The sequence below is a fragment of the Mytilus edulis genome, chromosome 1 (assembly GCF_963676685.1).
Source record: "Mytilus edulis chromosome 1, xbMytEdul2.2, whole genome shotgun sequence".
Lineage (NCBI taxonomy): Eukaryota > Metazoa > Mollusca > Bivalvia > Mytilida > Mytilidae > Mytilus > Mytilus edulis.
The window spans coordinates 14,622,316-14,641,870 of NC_092344.1; the positions used below are offsets into that span (position 1 = coordinate 14,622,316).

At 31.8% G+C, this 19,555-nt stretch overlaps 1 protein-coding gene across 1 annotated transcript in view; it reads left to right on the forward strand.

Moving 5' to 3' along the window:
• Positions 1–6,513: 6,513 nt before the first annotated feature.
• LOC139524746 (DNA replication licensing factor mcm2-like) overlaps positions 6,514–19,555 on the forward strand; it is a 42,437-nt gene continuing 29,395 nt past the window's right edge. The window contains exons 1-12 of the mRNA XM_071319806.1: positions 6,514–6,627; positions 7,862–8,061; positions 11,214–11,383; positions 12,885–12,970; positions 13,356–13,530; positions 13,784–13,893; positions 14,849–14,958; positions 15,341–15,548; positions 16,010–16,144; positions 16,622–16,813; positions 17,414–17,758; positions 18,075–18,239. Coding sequence (XP_071175907.1) covers positions 6,622–6,627; positions 7,862–8,061; positions 11,214–11,383; positions 12,885–12,970; positions 13,356–13,530; positions 13,784–13,893; positions 14,849–14,958; positions 15,341–15,548; positions 16,010–16,144; positions 16,622–16,813; positions 17,414–17,758; positions 18,075–18,239 — 1,902 coding nt within the window. The 5' untranslated portion in view covers positions 6,514–6,621. The remainder of the gene's footprint in view (positions 6,628–7,861; positions 8,062–11,213; positions 11,384–12,884; positions 12,971–13,355; positions 13,531–13,783; positions 13,894–14,848; positions 14,959–15,340; positions 15,549–16,009; positions 16,145–16,621; positions 16,814–17,413; positions 17,759–18,074; positions 18,240–19,555) is intronic.

The window sequence follows — 19,555 nt, forward strand, 5'->3', positions numbered from 1 at the left end:
TTTTTAATACTGACTTTATCAGTAATAATATCAAGCGAGCCCTTTTTGATATTGACTGTATCAGTATCAATAACATCAAGCGAGCCCACACGGGCGGGTTGATGAAGTCAGTATGAAAATATTAAATTGCATAATGATTATTGATTTCTTATTCTTTTTATCGTATTGTTTTAGCAATTGTTATTAGGTTTAGAATATGAAATAAAATGAAATTGTCATTAAAACTATTTTTATGCGTACAGTCGTTTTGATAAATGTTAATGCTATGTATAATATTTTAATATTAAACATTTTATTTACAAACTATATTTGGATGGCATCGACTATTAAACAGTTGCCCTGATTTTCTACAGGCATATCTATCAAATTCACATCTGTTTTTACCACGATATCAACATTAAAAAAAAAAAACTTGTCCTCCACATCAAATCAGATTTTACGGCACGTCTCAGAGAAATAGAGTTTTCAGTACAAACATCTGAAGGTACAAATTGTACCAATGAAGGGAAATCAGCAACCTCAAATTGATTTCTTGTATTAAAGATCTGAGCAGGATTCCATGCTATATAGCAAGGCGATATCCTTCTTCAGCCTTTTCGTGAATATTGACTATTAGTTTTTTGGGATCTCCCTTTCCTGGAACCAAGGATTTGTATAGTAAGACTATAATTATACAAATCCTTGCTGGAACCACTAATGTTATTGGTTTGAGATATCATCTTTGAAGCTTTAATTATTGATAATTCCTGAAATCATATTAGGGAATTTGTAGAATAATAATTAAAATTATCAGTGATTATATAAAATCACTGGTCATTTTCAGGGAATCTATATAATCACTAATGTTTTAATACAAATTCACTGTAACATATATACAACAACAAAAAAGTCATACGAAATTCGCATATTTTCGAAATATCTATGTCTATATATAAAAGTGAAAACTTTTGCTTTGTTTATTTGTTAAGTTTCTGTTTATTGAAAAGGCCATTCAACAATAATTGGAGTCAAACGATATACAGATAAAAAAAAAACATATGTTATCGAACACAAAATATTCATTGTAAACTTTAATTTCTACTGAAATATGCAAGAGATGGTTGTCGTTAAAACCAAAGACAGAAAGTTTTTATAATGCAATAAAATATAAGATTCAACGACCTGACACAGTTAGATTTTTTTTAACATAGCTACATTATTTGATAATTCTGTACCTGGTGTACCATATAGCAGAAGACTGGCTAACAAACTAAAATGTGTGTACGTTTGTTTACTCACCATTTGAAAAAGTGCAGAACAAATTTTTAAATATTTACATATTAAATAACGATATAGCTATTTCAGTAAATTCTAACATATGTGATACCAAACATGTTACATATTAAAATACACCCACTAGGTGTGAAATTAAGTGTTGCTTATTGGTGAACGGTTAATTATTATTTTAAAATATAAACAACATGAACAAGAAGATGTGATATGATTACCAATGAGACAAAAGTCCAAAAAGAGACCGAAATGACATAGAAATTATCAACTATAGGTCACCATACGGCCTTCAACAATGAGCAAAGCCCATACCGCATAGTCAGCTATAAAAGGCCCCGAAATGACAATGTAAAACAATTCAAACGAGAAACCTAACGGCCTTATATATATATATATATATATATATATATATATATATATATATATATATATATATATATATATATATATATATATATATATATATATATATATATAAAAAAAATGAACGAAAAACAAACATGTAACACATAGTGTAAACAAACAACAACTACTGAATTACAGGCTCCTGACTTAGGACAGGCACACACATACATAATGTGGCGGGGTTAAAAACATAAGAACGAAATTTAAAAATCAGTTGAAAAAGGCTTAACTCATGCTTAAACTCCACTTATCTTAAACTCTGTCGGATAGTTGACTCATTGACAGTCATACCGCATATCCTTATTTTATTCTGGTATGAACTACCTTCAGGTGAAGTTGGGACTACTCCATGTATAAAAATAATCTCTTGAATAACATATTTAAGATACAAAAACTGATATACATGTATGTAATTTCAATCAAATAGTGTATTGATGAAAACCCAAACGTTGTCAAGCATCAATTAACACAACACATGACAGTAAAACATTTGTCACGAGAACCCAACAAGGATAAATCATGTATGGATGATGTATGATATGGTGGATATGGTTACGTCTCTATCTAATTTTGATATATCCTCAGTTTTGTTTTACGTTTTATTTACACCAGATGAGTATTCCAATATAAACAACATTACCCGATTTTGTTTAAGAAATACAACTGCAATTTGTCTTATAACAAAATTCAAAGACATATATACTTAACTTGTTGAAGTAAGTAAAGATAAGAAGATGTGATATGAATGCCAATGAGACAACTCTCCACAAGAAACTAAAAAACGTAGAGGGCTAGCAACTATATGTCACCGTGTAGTCTTCCACAAAGAAAAACCAATCTCGCATAGCAAGCTATAAAAGTTTTTCAAAGGAAAATGTTAAAGAGTTCAAACGCAAAAACTAAAGGCCGGATTTATCTACAAAACAATAAACGAGAAGCAAATATAAGAAACACACATCAACACAAAACCACTGAATTACAGGCTCCGGAATTGGGACTGTCACATACATAGTGTGTCAAGGTTAACATGTTTGCATACGTGCCAACCCTCTCATAACCAGGGACAGTGGTGTAACAGCACAATATGTAAGAACAAACTATATAGATCACTTGAGAAGGGCTAAAAACTCTTAAAAGCGATACACAGAACAAATCAAGAGACTAAAACTAAAAAAATATAAATCTGAGACTACTCGCAGTATATCTGAAAACTAGTTCACAGTAAATAAGAAATAATAAGAAAATCATGTACCTAAGTATCTAGGTTGTGTCTAAAACTAGGCAATTATCAATCAGTACACGTCCAACTTTAAATGGATTTAGTGTAAAGACGTCATTTACAGTCGAGAAAACATTACCTTCTGACAAAACAAAGGTATTGGTATATGCTACTATGAAATTATAAAGATGTAAAGCGCATGCAGGAATCTGATAAGATATGCTGTTTCGCATATATCTTTTTGTCACTTACAAAGCTTTAACGTTTGAGATATTTTCTGTAAATCTTTTCATTTGACTATTGGACTTATAATGAGTACGGTTTATGCTGTTGTGAACCATTGCATATTATATTTCTTGTATAAAGGGGAGATTAAATAGTTTGCTAATTTGTAGTTTGAAGCAGAACTTATATGTTTTTATATTTTTTTGCATTAAAATTATGAACAAATGCATTCTGGACATTGTACAAGAAAAGGCCCTTCTGTATACTGTTCATGACGTTGATTTATGATAGGACACACGATATAAGTGTAGGATGACATAAACTTATATGAGTACTTTGTGTTTCCTTTCGGTTAACTGCAAGTATTATTTGATACGGTATTTCTTATTTTTTGGGGTATATAATTATTGGTTTTTATCTTTTATGCATCTGTGTATCATTAGGGAGAAAGGAATTCGAGTTCTAAATAAAAAAAAAATCGCCATAATTCACAATCCTGAAACTGTCCTGAGTAGCTGTCTTTTGTTTTATTCTTAACATATTGTATAACAAGCTGTCGTGTGTTGAAGATAATATTGACAACTAACATCAAGGTTTTTTTAATCTTTTTTATCTTGTGCCTGGTTTTGTTGAGTTTGTGACGTATTTATTGATTTAAAATGTCTTCAGTAAGTTAAATCTTAGGGAAATTGACATTATCGAATTTATAGTTTACATATAAATGGAACATTAAGTGTGTACACTATCTTATATCAAAGATAACTTATGACCACAAATGTCGAAAATTCTACTGGAAGAAGTTTCTGGGCAGTGGCTATTTTACCGGCTCCGGCAAAATAGCGATTTGTATAGAGTTTTGCAATTTTGCCGGTCTCAATTAAGATTAAAATAGAATTATAGAAAGTAATAATATAAAGAATACAGAAACATACACTTTAATAAGAAATCTCAGAAATCTCTATACAACTATATCTTCTTTAAACATTTATACAAAACGTTTGATATTCTTTACTTTAATAAGAAGTCTCTAAAACATGTCTTATTTTTTAAAATGTATACAAGTAACTTTTTTTCTTAAATAGGAAGCCTAAAAAATATTTCTTTTTAAAAAATATATAATAGACACAAGCAAAGCATACGAACCCATATTAAAAAATCGACATTCTGATTAAAACTTTTAATAAAATTATCCAATTAGTTTTGAATCAAAAGTTTACACCCAACAAAATCAAACTGCTGTACGAGCGCTACAAAACCAGTGCCTTGCTTTTTGGTGAATTTCTTTTAATTCTGGCACCAGTAAGGTGCTGCCACTGCAGACATGAACTGAACATAACACTTGATTTTTTAATGTCTGCATCTCTTTTGCAAAAATTGCAGATATACACATTTCAGTATTCAACATTCATAGAATAAATATCTAGATTTCTATGAACATTATTTTTTTTTTGTCAATCTTATATTTTATTGCACCATAGACTAAAGATTATTTTTAAAGTTTTGTTTGGTTTTCATAAATTCTATATAGTCATCGTTTCACGTTTCAAAGTACTCCAAAAACCGGCTGTAGCTCTTCATATTATCAGTCAAAAATCAAGTTGATTGATAGCAAATTTATTGTTTTCCATTTTTTTTTTCAATCTTCAACAGAAATTAATGTATGTACATGTAATTTGAAGAGTGCAGTTCACAAAATTGAATGACTAGAAAGGCAACTGAGGTGAACAAAAAGGTTATTGACATCATCTAGCCGGCCACATATATCATTTGTGCATAAATAGTTTCTTAAAAAAAATGTTTCATATAGTCTTGATTAAAAATCTGAAATAAGACCGACAAAATACCAAAACTATACAAATCGTTATTTTGCCGGAGCTACGGCCAATGACAAAACCTACCAGAGACATGTTAAGTATATAATATGTCTCTACACTTGACTGAAAATTCCACCAAAACGAAAACATATTGAAAAGTTGTGTATAAAGGAGAAAGACACTATACTAGATTTTACAGTGTTATCACCATAAATTATAGTTATGGTACCAAGTATTGTATCTTAAAGACTTAAAATAATCTATTCCATAAATATGTCCCACCGTGCATTTTATATTGGCAGTGTCTGCGCGTACCCGCATGCGGGTACGAATAGTCAAATTGCCGTTCTAGGCTGCGCGTACCCACATCCGGTTTCTAGGCTGCGCGTACCCACATCCGGTTTTCTATTGAAATGCCATCGGTTCGGGAATGAAAAGTGAAATATATACGGAAATTATCGATAATGTGGGGATTTCGCGTAGAACGAGTGAAGAGTATGAAAAGTAATATTTTCAAATTGTATTTATTAAATAATGATACATAATAAACATTGCAAAATTAAATGCACAATGATGGAAAATGAAACTGTACAGTCCCTGTAAAAGAAAAACATGATAGAAATTAATACTATTATAAAATTTAAATGAAAATTTAAAGAATAAAATTTTAAATATTTAAAAATATACCCATATGATATTTTAAAATAATCTTTTAGTAAAATGTAAAACCGAAACTGAAATTTATATTAAAATATATAAAACATTTATGTATCCAATATGATTGTTTTGGCACAGATTTCAACCCAGCACATTTCAAATGTTGCCATTCTAAACAGCAATCACATGCCAACGAGTCCTGATCGTGCCCGTAGGTTTTTTTTTTACACTTTATACATATCCAGTCGCATGTTTCCCTTCTTTCAGTGATCTTAATTTTTAGTTGTAACCAAGCTTACGTTTTTAAAAGAAACACCAAGAATCAACCCCCCCCCCCCCCCCCCCCCCCCCCATGAATGCAGGAAAAATTTATTCTGTTGTACTTTAAATCTTCTTTAATTTTTGTGATCCGGGGTTCTTCTTGTCTCTGCGGCTGCTATAGACTCCGAATTTCTTTTATACAATTGTATGAAATTTAACGCCTGATAGTTCTGTACATTTTAAGAATATTTACTAACTGAGAAAAAACTGTTTACTTACCTATATATATATATATATGTGTATATTTATAAAAATTCTGAACAGTTTTAATCAATTTATTTACTAATTGCAACACATTCTGTATATTTTTCACGTTTCATTCCCGATCCGACGGCATTTTATTATAAAACCAGATGTGGGTACGCGCAGCCTAGAAAGGCAATTTGACTATTCGTACATGCGGGTACGCGCAGACACTGCCTTTTATATTATTTTTAAAGATCTTTATGATAAAACACTACATCTGGGACATGGAAAACTTTTTAACACTCAATTGGTTCCGTTAAATAATGCAAAGTTTATAACATATTCTTAAATTTTCATAAATATTCGTATGTGGTTTTGAAGAATACGATAATAGTATGATCTTTGATTGTTGCAAACGTACGTTGACGTTGGTAATAAGCTTTACCATTTTAAACTTCCTGTTCTGTGACCTATTGACCCTTTCCCGCGCTTAAGTTGCACATTGTGAAGAAAAAAAGGAAAACAATGGCAGTAAGTTTTGTTGCAATATAATCTATTCTACGACAATTATAATCATTTGAAGACATGATCTTTAAAGGCAGTTTTAAACTGTGCTCATGAAATTTCACAGTTTTAAAGCATCAACAACATAATCATTGTATAAAATTTAGTGAAAGTTTGTCTTCGGTGAGTCCTTCGTCGTAAAATTTTTCAAAAGGGTCCACAAAATTTATTCTGATTACATACAAACCATAGGCCTCCGCTATCTGTAGACATGAATTAAAACCAAGATATATACAAGTTCGTACATGTGTAAAACTATTACTACCTTACCTCTTCAGGGTTTGATATTGGCAGGGGCCCACTTGGCAATACACCTTAATGTCCTTAAATCTATTCCTTGCTGACTTGAGAATCTGTCCCGCTTGAACTAATGACGCCACATAACAATCACTTTTCCATTGTGGCGTCAGATATAATGTAAAATTATTGTATTATGAAGTCAAAATTTTACAGGAACCTTTGGGATCATCAGAAGTCCAGTAAAGGCGAACAAAAAGCGATAGGACTTTAATCATACATGTAAGGGCTGAGTATACCTGAAACGCTAGTGCCTACTTTAAAGTTTTAAGGGTATCACTTGAACAACTCAAGTTGCTATTCAGAACAACTCTATAAGTAACTCTCTCTATATGTATAGCTATTTTAAGGCCCTGACGAGGCATTAAACAAAAATCTGAATGGTTTGGTGTCATTCAAGGGTTTCTTGAGTTTAACCATAGATGAGTGAGGATTTGAACCGGGGTAAGAGGGGTTAACTTGAGAGGTTTTGACCATAATATTGGAGGCAAACATTTAAACTAAAACCAACCAGATACCATATCGGTTTTTTTTTCACGTATAAAATTTCAGGATTTTCATTGAAAAAGGTATAATAAATATTTTGGCGGTTATTATTTTAGTGGATTAAAACTTTAATCAATACCTTTGTATGTGCATTTATTAATCGGCAGAATTATTTTGGAGATTTTCTTTTATTGCGAAAACAAGCGAAAATTAATACCCCGCTAAAATAACTTACTTCACGTTAAGATAACTGGGGGAACTGGGGTGATGAAACATGTTTTCAGACTAAAAATTATTTTTTGTATATTGTAGTATTTTAAAGATTTTTACTGTAATAAACAAGAGAAAATCTGGAAATTTTTACTGTAACATGCAAGAGAAAATCTGGAAAGTTAATATGCATTTTTGTATATTTCAGGAAGAAACATCATCAGATCCATTTTCCACAGCCACAAGTCCTTCTAGGGGTTCTAGAGGGCGAAGGAGTAGTCGTGGGGACCCACTTACTTCCAGTCCTGGACGAGATTTACCTCCCTTTGAAGATGAGAGTGAAATGGATGCTGGAGTTGCTGAGGAAGAGGCAGATGGAGAAGAACTATTTGGAGATAACCTGGAACAGTAAATATTTCTCCTTAAAAATCTGAATGCAAAAAACATGACTAGACACAAATCTCAAAACCCTACCAAAATATAAGGATTGTGTCGCATCAGCCCTATCCAAAATTAGGGTGAACTCAGATAAACAGATACTAGAAAAGTATTATGCAGTTCCTGACTTGTTGACATAACACATTTGTTAAATGAGTTATTTATGATCCTCTTTCAGAAATACAGAGCATGGTGCCATTTAATTTCAAATATGACTGAATACATATATACATGTATTTGAAAGTGTTTATAATTTATGGTAAAATTGGTTCAGGTACATGTAGCACCCTTTACCTTTCAAACTTATCTAGAACTCTTCAAATTAACTCTTAAGGTACTGTGAAAGTACTTTAATTCGTGGGTATCAATTTTCGTGGTTTGAACAAAATTTACATATTCGTGGATTTCAGTTTTCCAAAAAAAGAAAAAAAAAATCAAAAAAAATTAAAGCCATTAGCAATGAAGGTTACAAATAGTCTGGATTGAGGAAATTGCAAAGGAAACATTGACCCGTGTAAATCGTTGTGATAACACTAACCCATGATAAAGTGATCAACAGATTAAAGACCATCAAAGGTGTTAATTAGGCCATAAACATGTCACCTAAAGAAAACAGTAATATAAACAAGTGCTATAAACGTATCTTGAATTGTCAAAAAATTCTTACCAAAATCAAGCTCAGCATGAAACTATTATTTCCCATATGTACTAGAGTAGATCTATGAGGATATAAAATGAACACTTATCATACTAGCATACCAATGCCGAAAATCTGACTTTCATCGATCAAAATTATTTTTATGATAATTAAAAGATGAAAAGTTGTACAGTTTAGGTTATTAAAGATAAAATGGGTATAATCCTGCATGCTGTTGTAATTCTCTGACTGCTATAAAAGTATTCACAGATTTGGCGTTATTTAATATATTAATATATTCTCTTAATCATATCAGTAGTCAAACCTACTGATAGGGATCTTTCCATGTCTTGATTTGGACAATGGTTGTTTTATTTCGTTGGACACTTAAATTCGAGGATAAAGTCATCCATGAAAACCATGAAAATTGGTACCCCACAAACAAAAGTACTTTCACAGTATAAAAGAGACTTTAAGTCACAGGTATGTTTCTTTCAATATTTCCCAACAAATATTTGAAATGAAACCTATAAGAAATTCATTTAATGTAAAAGTGTACCTTCTTCTAAGTTCACATAGGTTGCAATCATATTAAAGGTAAGCACCTATATGTAGGATGATGACATTGTTAGACGAATATTTTCAAACTTTAAGATTCTAGAACTCTGCATTTTTTTTCATCTAAAATTATTGGAAGAATTTCTTACTCCATTTTTTGCAATGCAAATGTTTTATACATATATTTCTCTCTCCATTGTGTAAGAAATGATTTGCAAAAACCCAGTTATTTGAGTCTTTGATCCATTTTTGGGATACAATTGCTTTCAAGCAATCTGTAGACTTTTACCATTGACTCAGGGCCATGCCCTCACGTCAACCGTTTTATTCTAAACATTAAGGAACATCTCTGATTCTTCAGATTGTCTTGCTTTAAATGGTAAAAACAAACAAAAGGATTGAATTTAAACAACTGTCCTATAATGTTCTTCTCATAATCTTCATGTTTTGATATTTCCCTTGACTAAACTTATATGCATGTTTTTAACAACACATAAAATCAGAAGTAAGCAGTATTTATATTTAGTGTTTTTATAAATTTAGAAACACGTCAGAAGGAATTCCCCAGTTTTGATAACGTGCAAGAGTTCTCTGAATTCCGATAAATCTATTTCTGTTATATAAGAACTGAAGAGGAGTTATCTTATATGTCACTGTTATGAAACTGATATTTGATATTGTACTTCCATACAGAAATGGAGGTTGTTTAATTAACATTTAATATATGTCCTTGCTACAAATCACAAGTCTAGGGTTTGTTTAGGTAATATGCGCATGTGCAGTGTTCTCCCCAGGCCGATTTTATTAATTCTGAATGAACATGTTCTCTGCAAATAACAAAGGGTGAATTCTAAGCAAAAGACATGATGGAAGTAGAAGGTTTTTTTCAGATCAATGACTTCTAATGAAAAGGGGAATACACCTCCCTCTACACTCAGCTGTCAGTATAAGCAGATGTTATAATTGCTTTTCATTATCCCAACTGAGCTAAAGTTTTAGCAAGTGATAACAGCAAGCACCATGTTTCTGGTTTCGGTGACAAGTGGCTGACTGAGTTTTCATGGCTTAGAAATGTTAAGGGTGGTATAAGAAAAAAGTTATTATGAGAGGGGGTTTTCAACCCTGAAGAGGATTAAGACAACGTTGAGGAACAGACTGTCCAACAAAATAACACTATCTTGAAACAATATCCCTAGAAGTAGCAGAGAGTACAGAGATGAATATTTATATTTTGACTTCTTTAATTGACTGAATATAAATAACTTTTGTGTTTTAAATCAATTTATTTCATATATAGTGTATTCTTGTATAAATTCATTAATACTCTGCATTATTAAACACACAACACAAAGCAATATTGCATGTTATGATTTATGACTGATTGATTCAGATCACAAAAGATCACTATAAAAAAGGAGTTGCGCGCCCTTGAATTTTGCGGCTTAAAAAAATCCTGGGGAGAACACTGATGTGTATATAGTTTTCTTGACTACAAGGGGTATCAGATTGAATGATTAATTGATTAATTTGAAACTCATGAGATCCTTTCTATGTCCGTCTGCTATTGAGGGTTATTGTCGTTGCATAATTTCAATCATATGCATCATTTAAATTAGAATAAATGTAGTCCACAAGTAAAGGTGTAACTAAAACACCCCTTCAGCCGAAATGGAGTCTTCTATATTATTGCTTTGAGTTGTCTCCCTTATACTTTTGTCAATTCTGAATCAAAATAGGTAAATTACATTTTACCGATCATTTTACACATGCATAGATATAGGAAGATGTGGTTTGAGTGCCAGTTGAATACTAAAACATGTAACAATGAAAACAATGGCAATCGTATCCCTCAGAGCAATCATGCTCTTTGATTTAGGCAATTACTACTAATGATTGACAAATCTGAGACTTAAATTTATCTTTCCAGAGATTATCGTCCTATCCCTGCATTAGATGTATATGATCAAGAGGGTCTGGATGAGGGAGATTTCTCTGACTTATCAGAATCACAGCGAGCAGCTGCTGAAAGAGAAATCCGCCAGAGAGAGAAAGAAGAAGGTGTTTTGTATGGGCGTATGAGAAGGGGCTTGATGTATGGTAAGTTATTATCATCAGCTATTTCTTCTATTACTTTACAGTGCAATCTAGAATGAAAACATCAGATTGGTTTAGGGACGACATCAAAAGTTCAATGAAGGATAAAAAACTTAATTCACATAGCTTTTTCACTGACCCCCACACCCTCCTCTTAACTTAATTTGGGAAAAATTGATTGACCAATAGGGATATATATGTAAAATCGATTTTAGATTAACAAAACTTGCAGCAATGTTGACCCCCCCCCCCCCCCCCCTTCCAAACTATTTGATTTAAGTTTTTTATCCTACATGATCTTTTGAAGTCGTTCCTTACTGATTGGAAGTCTCTTGATTTAAAAACGAGAACAGAGTCACGATAGATGAATGGGTAGTTTCAGCGGTGTAGGTTGACCTAGTTTAGAAAGGCTTCAAACTTGGACTGCCACATAGCAGCTTATTTATACTCTGTATTAGCCGAAACTTGTCCCTTATCTGACGTGAGTCTTGCAGGAGACTTTATTTCTTTATCTTAATTGTACATCCCTTTTATGGGGTTAGAGTCATGTTGAGGCATTACCTTAGTTCTTACAGTGACGTCTAAGTTATTATTGGATAGTTAATCAATGACTTATTATCTACTAGAAATATATATCTTCTTTTTATAATATTTATCATTTGAAGGCATGTATCAATCATTATACCCCCGCTTTAAAAAAAGGGGGGGTATACTGTTTTACCTCTGTCTGTCAGTCCGTCAGTCAGTCCGTCCCATGAAACTTTCGTCACATTTTTCTCAGGAACTACACATCCACCCTTTCTGTAATTTGGTATCAACATTTATATATGTCAGCCATACCGTGTGATGCGTTTTCAGATTCATCACTTGACAACTTCCTGTTTACCGAACACTTGTCTGATTTTACACATGATAACCAAGTTGAAAATTTTCGTCACATTTTTCTCAGGAACTACAATACAAGGATTTCTGAAATTTGGTTTCAGGATTTATATTAGTCAGCTATACCGTGTGATGCATTTTCAGATTCATCACTCGACAACTTCCTGTTTACCGAACACTTGTATGATTTTACACATGATATCCAAGTTGAAAATTTTCGTCACATTTTCCTCAGGAACTACAATACAAGGATTTCTGAAATTTGGTTTCAGGATTTATATAAGTCAGGTATACCGTGTGATGCGTTTTCAGATTCATCACTCGACAACTTCCTGTTTACCGAACACTTGTATGATTTTACACATGATAACCAAGTTAAAAAATTTCATCACATTTTTCTCAGGAACTACAATACATGTACAAGGATTTCTGAAATTTGGTTTCAGGATTTTTATAAGTCAGCTATACCATGTGATGCGTTTTCAGATTCATCACTCGACAACTTCCTGTTTACCGAACACTTCCATATTTTTACACTATTAATATTATCCACTTGCGGCAGGGGTATCATCAGTGAGCAGTAGCTCGCAGTTTCACTTGTTATTTCTCTTTCTTTTTGCAGAAGAATCTGATGAAGAAGATGACGAAGCTCCAAGAAAACGACGACGTGCAGAAAGAGCTGCTGAAGGAGATGTGGAAGAAGAGGAGGTTTGTATGATTATGCACAGGTGGCTTAAAGGCTGTTGTCCATTCCTGGATCTAATTAAATAGTGAATTGAATAAAAGGATTGTTTAAACATTTTTTATTTTAAAGACAGATATGCCACTCATATAAAAGAGTTGATTTGGGTAAAGAAATATGATAAACTTTTGAATGACTTTTGCCAATGTGTGGTTGTGTAAGATACATTCAGCTAAGGAGTGGAACTTTTGCAATGATTTTTTTGGAGAAAAAATAATGAATATTTATCAATGACTTTTTAAACACAAACAAATATTTACTCTGATAATCAAGAGTTTGTCAAAAGGGTAAGAATATATTCTAGTAGTACTTGAAAAATTTCAACATTTAAGTATTCACTTTGTTTTTCAGATGATAGAAAGTATAGAGAACTTAGAGGACATGAAGGGTCATTCTGTACGAGAATGGGTATCAATGTTGGGGCCTAAAACAGAAATCAAGAACAGATTTAAAAATTTCCTGCGAACATTTGTAGATCAGAAAGGACACAATGTGTATAGAGAAAAGATAAGACAAATGGTAGAAGGTAATTAAAAGTTCTGTTATACTTGCAAAGATCTCCATACTGAATTATTTAAAAACTTACAAATCAACCAAATGTTATGAAACTTGTACACAATGTGTATTACTACAAAACACAATTAAGTCCAAATTTGGGTTGCATAATTTTAACTGTTCTTGAATCATGTCCCTTTATAATATTACTCTTAGTAGACACTTTGAAATTATGGCATCTTCTTCTTGTTCTGTCATATTGCACAATATTCTTTTTGTTGTAGCAAACAAAGAAAGTTTGATAGTGGATTATAATATGCTTGCTTCTGTAGAGCAAGTATTAGCATACTTTTTACCAGAAGCTCCTGCTGAAATGTTGACAAATTTTGATGAGGTAAAATTTCAATATTGCTTATATAGAAAGTAGTTGACAAAAAAAAAAATCGGATTTTAGAAATATCAGATTTAGAATTGATGTAATTAGGCAAGAAAAGGTACTTGGGTACCAAAATTGTTTGGTACTGACTTGATATATTTCTCTAGTTTATCTCTATATTCATAGTTATACCCCCGCTTTAAAAAAGGGGGGGTATACTGTTTTACCTCTGTCTGTCCGTCCGTCCCATGAAACTTTCGTCGCATTTTTCTCAGGAACTACAATACAAGGATTTCTGAAATTTGGTTTCAGGGTTTATCTAAGTCAGCTATGCCGTGTGATGCGTTTTCAGATTCATCACTCGACAACTTCCTGTTTACCGAACACTTGCATATTTTTACACTATTAATATTATCCACTTGCGGCGGGGGTATCATCAGTGAGCAGTAGCTCGCAGTTTCACTTGTTTAAACAAAATAGTGTAGTGAAGTGATCATTGTTTAGATTCTACCCAGTCAATGTCCAGCAATTTGTTAATGATAAGTTATACTTGTATTTGTAGATATTAAATTACAATATGTCAGATGTGTATTATAATGACCATACTTGTCAAGAAGAATGTTCTTTGTTAGAATTTACATATATGTGATCGATTATGAATCTATGATAGAAATAAGTTCAACTAAAAATTGTACAATCATGATCAAAGGATAACACCATTTTAAATTCTCAAATTGCAAAATGAAAGCAATGTTTTCTCTTCATTTCTTAGAAACACTTTACTTTCATGATTTCAATGCTTAAACTTTTGGTTCAGGTGTGAAATTCATGCATCAAACAACAAGTACATCCTTCATCTTAATATTGTTAATTTTTAACAAATTTTAGCCTGGACAAAGGAACATGATTACTGTCACATTTATTAGAGGGAGGCCTTTTTTCCAGTAGTAAACATTTCATTATTATTTTACAGGCTGGTACAGAGGTTGTTATGAGTATGTATCCCAATTATGACAAAATTGTTAAATCTATCCATGTTCGAATAGCTGAACTTCCGCTTATAGAAGAATTAAGATCATTAAGGTAAGCTATAATTGTATTGCAGGAGAGATGCATCTTCCATGGAACACTTTCACATTATTTACATTTCAAAGTTGTACAACAAAAAAACAGAATTGGATTTTTTTTCAGTTTTTCTAAACAACAAAATTTCATGTATTTTATAGATCAGTAATGTTTGAATGATAATTCCTATATTTGTTAAATAGCTATGAAAGATTACTTGTCAATTTAAATATTAAATTTTTCTAGAGCTCAAAACTGATATTCTTTTGCGTTAACATACATATTGGTTCCATAAGAATACACATGGTTGTTAAGGGAGCCAAGTTTAAGAAGCTATTTACACAAACATTTTGTTGAAATAAGTTCATATTTTATGACGTTTTTATATATTTATTTACAGACAGTTGCATTTGAATCAGTTGATACGTACCAGTGGTGTAGTAACCAGTTCAACAGGTGTCATGCCACAACTCAATGTCATTAAATATGATTGTAACAAATGTAACTTCCTGCTTGGACCATTTTATCAGTCACAGAGTCAAGAAATCAAGCCTGGTTCTTGTCCTGAATGTCAGTCAACTGGACCATTTGAAATAAATATGGAACAGGTAACCAGTCTTAATTAGTTGTTGATTATTCTTAAGGAAGAAGTAAAGGTTTATTTATCACAAGTTAATTTTAAAATCTGTGAAAGATAAGAGATCCATGAAAGGGCAAAGATGTACACTTCATTTTTATCACATATGGACAGAGTTGTTGAAAAATTGTCTGAACCATTGAATATAACAGAAAAATGTGTAAGAGTTGTCCTAAAAATAGTTCTGTTTCGGATGATTTTTTTTAGCTGCTGTTGGTAGTGGATAGTTATAGGAGTCCTTTGGTGATCACTTAGAAAAAATGCTGACCGTGGAGTCAGAAAATGTGCATTCCAAGGCTCTATGAAAATTTCTTGAACAGGGCTTATTTGTTCTACTTCCTCAGAAATTAAGTGTTGTATATTTTGTTTGATGGTTACCATTTCGAAATGTATTATAAAACCAATATAGTTTTTTTTACAAATTCATTTCAGACATTATATAAGAATTACCAAAGAATAACAATACAAGAGAGTCCTGGTAAAGTACCTGCTGGTAGACTTCCTCGATCTAAAGATGCTATTTTACTGGATGATTTGGTAGACACATGTAAACCGGGTGATGAAATAGTATGTTAATTACTATCATTATTGTTCATATGATTAAAGTAGCATGTCAACAATGATTTATATATAATTGTACAAAATTTTATTCAGTAAAAAAAAGATATGGTAACAAATTTGAATTGTGCTGTTGTTTTTGCCATGGTTATATGGAGAAAGTCCTATTTATAAACTTGATTTTGAAGCTGATATTTGTTGTATCTTTACCGAAGATTAAGAGAAACAGTGCATATCTCTTGTATTTTCATTAATGAAGGATTACCAACCATGTCATCCTAATTTGTTTTCGTCCTGACTGAAATTCTTGCACAAGATACATGTTCTTTATTCAGGTTGTTGTCTCTTTGACACATTCCCCATTTCCATTCTTAATTTTATGGTCAGAAAGAGAAATTCTGTGCTTATATTGACATCCCTTGGACAGAAAAAGATATTTAATAATTTGATAAATTTATTGTTTAAACTTTCATGTTACTTTGACAGGAATTGACTGGTATCTACCATAACAACTATGATGGCTCATTAAACACACAGAATGGATTTCCAGTATTTGCCACAGTAATACAGGCAAATTTTATCACAAAGAAAGATGACAAACTGGCCGCAGCAAATCTGACAGATGAAGATATCAAAGCTGTTGTACAATTATCAAAGGATGAGAGAATAGGGGAAAGAGTAAGATTTTTATCTGTTTAGGCCTTTAAATAATGTTTAATAGCAATTTATGGAAAAAATTTGAAACCTTTATAATCGTATAATACCTTTATAACTGTACAATTATGTATAGTAAGTTCTGTCTTTGAAGAAAAAGAAGAAAAAAAAATCTTCATTAAACCTGGTCTATATTATTTAACTACAAGGGACTAATGGTCAAGCTAAGGTCAATAATCAGATTAAATCCTTGTCTACACAGCCAAAGACCAACTTCATCAAATTTAATACACATTAATAATGATACTTTATTCAGAAGCAATACAGAATATACAATTTTACAATATTTTTTTTGAATGCATCAGTGAAATATAAATACAATAATTATACACAATACATGTATGGCGGAGAATGAAAATAAATTCATATGATAAATAATTAATACAACTACATATAACGAATTTTTTCAATATTAAACAAAAATTTACCTAACATTATATCAGCATGTGAAACGAGGAGTCCAGTTTAAGCTATCTAATTATAAACTTATTTGCAGTTGCAGGTGAAAGCCCTGCTTTTTAGGATATATTTTCTTATTTCTATAAATATTTCTTCATCTTGTAGATATTTGCTAGCATAGCACCATCTATTTATGGGCATGAGGAAATCAAACGTGCCATAGCATTAGCTGTTTTTGGAGGTGAACCAAAAAATCCAGGAGGCAAACATAAAGTGAGAGGTGATGTAAACATCCTATGTTGTGGTGACCCAGGAACAGCCAAGTCACAGTTTCTTAAATATGTAGAAAAAACTGCTCCTAGAGTTGTATTTACCACAGGTCAAGGAGCTTCTGCTGTTGGTCTCACAGCATATGTCCAAAGGAATCCAGTGTCTAGGGAATGGACACTTGAAGCTGGTGCCTTGGTGTTAGCTGATAAAGGAATTTGTTTAATTGATGAGTTTGACAAGGTAAAATTGGAGTTAATTTCATATATAGAGATCATTTCTTATAAAAAAATATCAGTGTATTAGATAATGATTGTTAAAAATATTGAAGAGGGAGAGCATATTTGATTTTAATAAGCAACCTAACCAAATAATGTATATTACAGAACAGAAATAAGAATGTAAATGAATCAAGAATTCTTAAGTTATATTAGAATGAACTTATAATCACAGATGACAGCTAAATGCAATATTTATAATGAATTTCACAATATAAAATTGAAATGAAAAAGAAAATTTTAGAAATACCAAGATAAGAATTTTTTTCTTTCTTTCACAGATGAATGATGCTGATCGAACAAGTATACATGAAGCTATGGAACAACAGAGTATATCTATTTCTAAAGCTGGAATAGTTACCTCCCTTCAGGCTCGTTGTTGTATTATAGCTGCAGCTAATCCCATTGGTGGAAGATATGACCCATCCTTGACCTTTGCTGAAAATGTAATCTTTTAATTAAAAGAATTTTCATTGTTAAAAGATATAAATGTTAACTTTAAATCTGAATTTTCTGGAATTTGTTTTATTATTGATAAAAAAAATGTGACAAGATAATTATTTGTTTATAAGATCTGCAATTTGAAATTTAATCTCCTTTTTAGCTCACCTCTCCCGAAGGGACAAGTGAGCTTATGCCATCACTTGGCGTCCGTCGTCTGTCGTCGTAAACTATTTCAAGAATCTTCTCCTCTGAAACTACTGGGCCAAATACTTTCAAACTTTAACTGAATGTTCCTTAGGGTATCTAATTTATAAATTGTATCCGAAGTTTTGATCTATCAACAAACATGGTCGCCATTGCTAAAAATAGAACATAGGGGTCAAATGCAGTTTTTGGCTTATAACTCAAAAACCAAAGCATTTAGAGCAAATCTGACATGGGGTAATATTGTTTATCAGGTCAAGATCTATCTGCCCTGAAATTTTCAGATGAATCAGACAACCTGTTGTTGGGTTGCTGCCCCTGAATTGGTAATTTTAAGGAAATTTTGCTGTTTTTGGTTATTATCTTGAATATTATTATAGATAGAGATAAACTGTAAGCAGGAATAATGTTCAACAAAGTAAGATTTACAAATAAGTCAACATGACGGAAATGGTCAGTTGACCCCTTTAGGAGTTATTGCCCTTTATAGTCAATTTTTAACCATTTTTCATAAATCTTAGTAATCTTTTACAAAAATCTTCTCTGAAACTATTGGGCCAAATACTTCCAAACTTTAACTGAATGTTCCTTAGGGTATCTAGTTGGTAAATTGTATCCGAAGTTGTGATCTATCAACAAACATGGTCGCCATTGCTAAAAATAGAACATAGGGGTCAAATGCAGTTTTTGGCTTATAACTCAAAAACCAAAGCATTTAGAGCAAATCTGACAAGGGATAATATTGTTTATCAGGTCAATTTCTATCTGCCTTGAAATTTTCAGATGAATCAGACAACCTGTTGTTGGGTTACTGCCCCTGAATTGGTAATTTAAAAGAAATTATGCTGTTTTTGGTTATTATCTTGAATATTATTATAGATAGAGATAAACTGTAAACAGCAATAATGTTCAGCAAAGTCAGATTTACAAATAAGTCAACATGACGGAAATGGTCAGTTGACCCCTTTAGGAGTTATTGCCCTTTAGTCAATTTTTAACCATTTTTCGTAAATCTTAGTAATCTTTTACAAAAATCTTCTCCTCTGAAACTACTGGGCCAAATACTTCCAAACTTTAACTGAATGTTCCTTAGGGTATCTAGTTTGTAAATTGT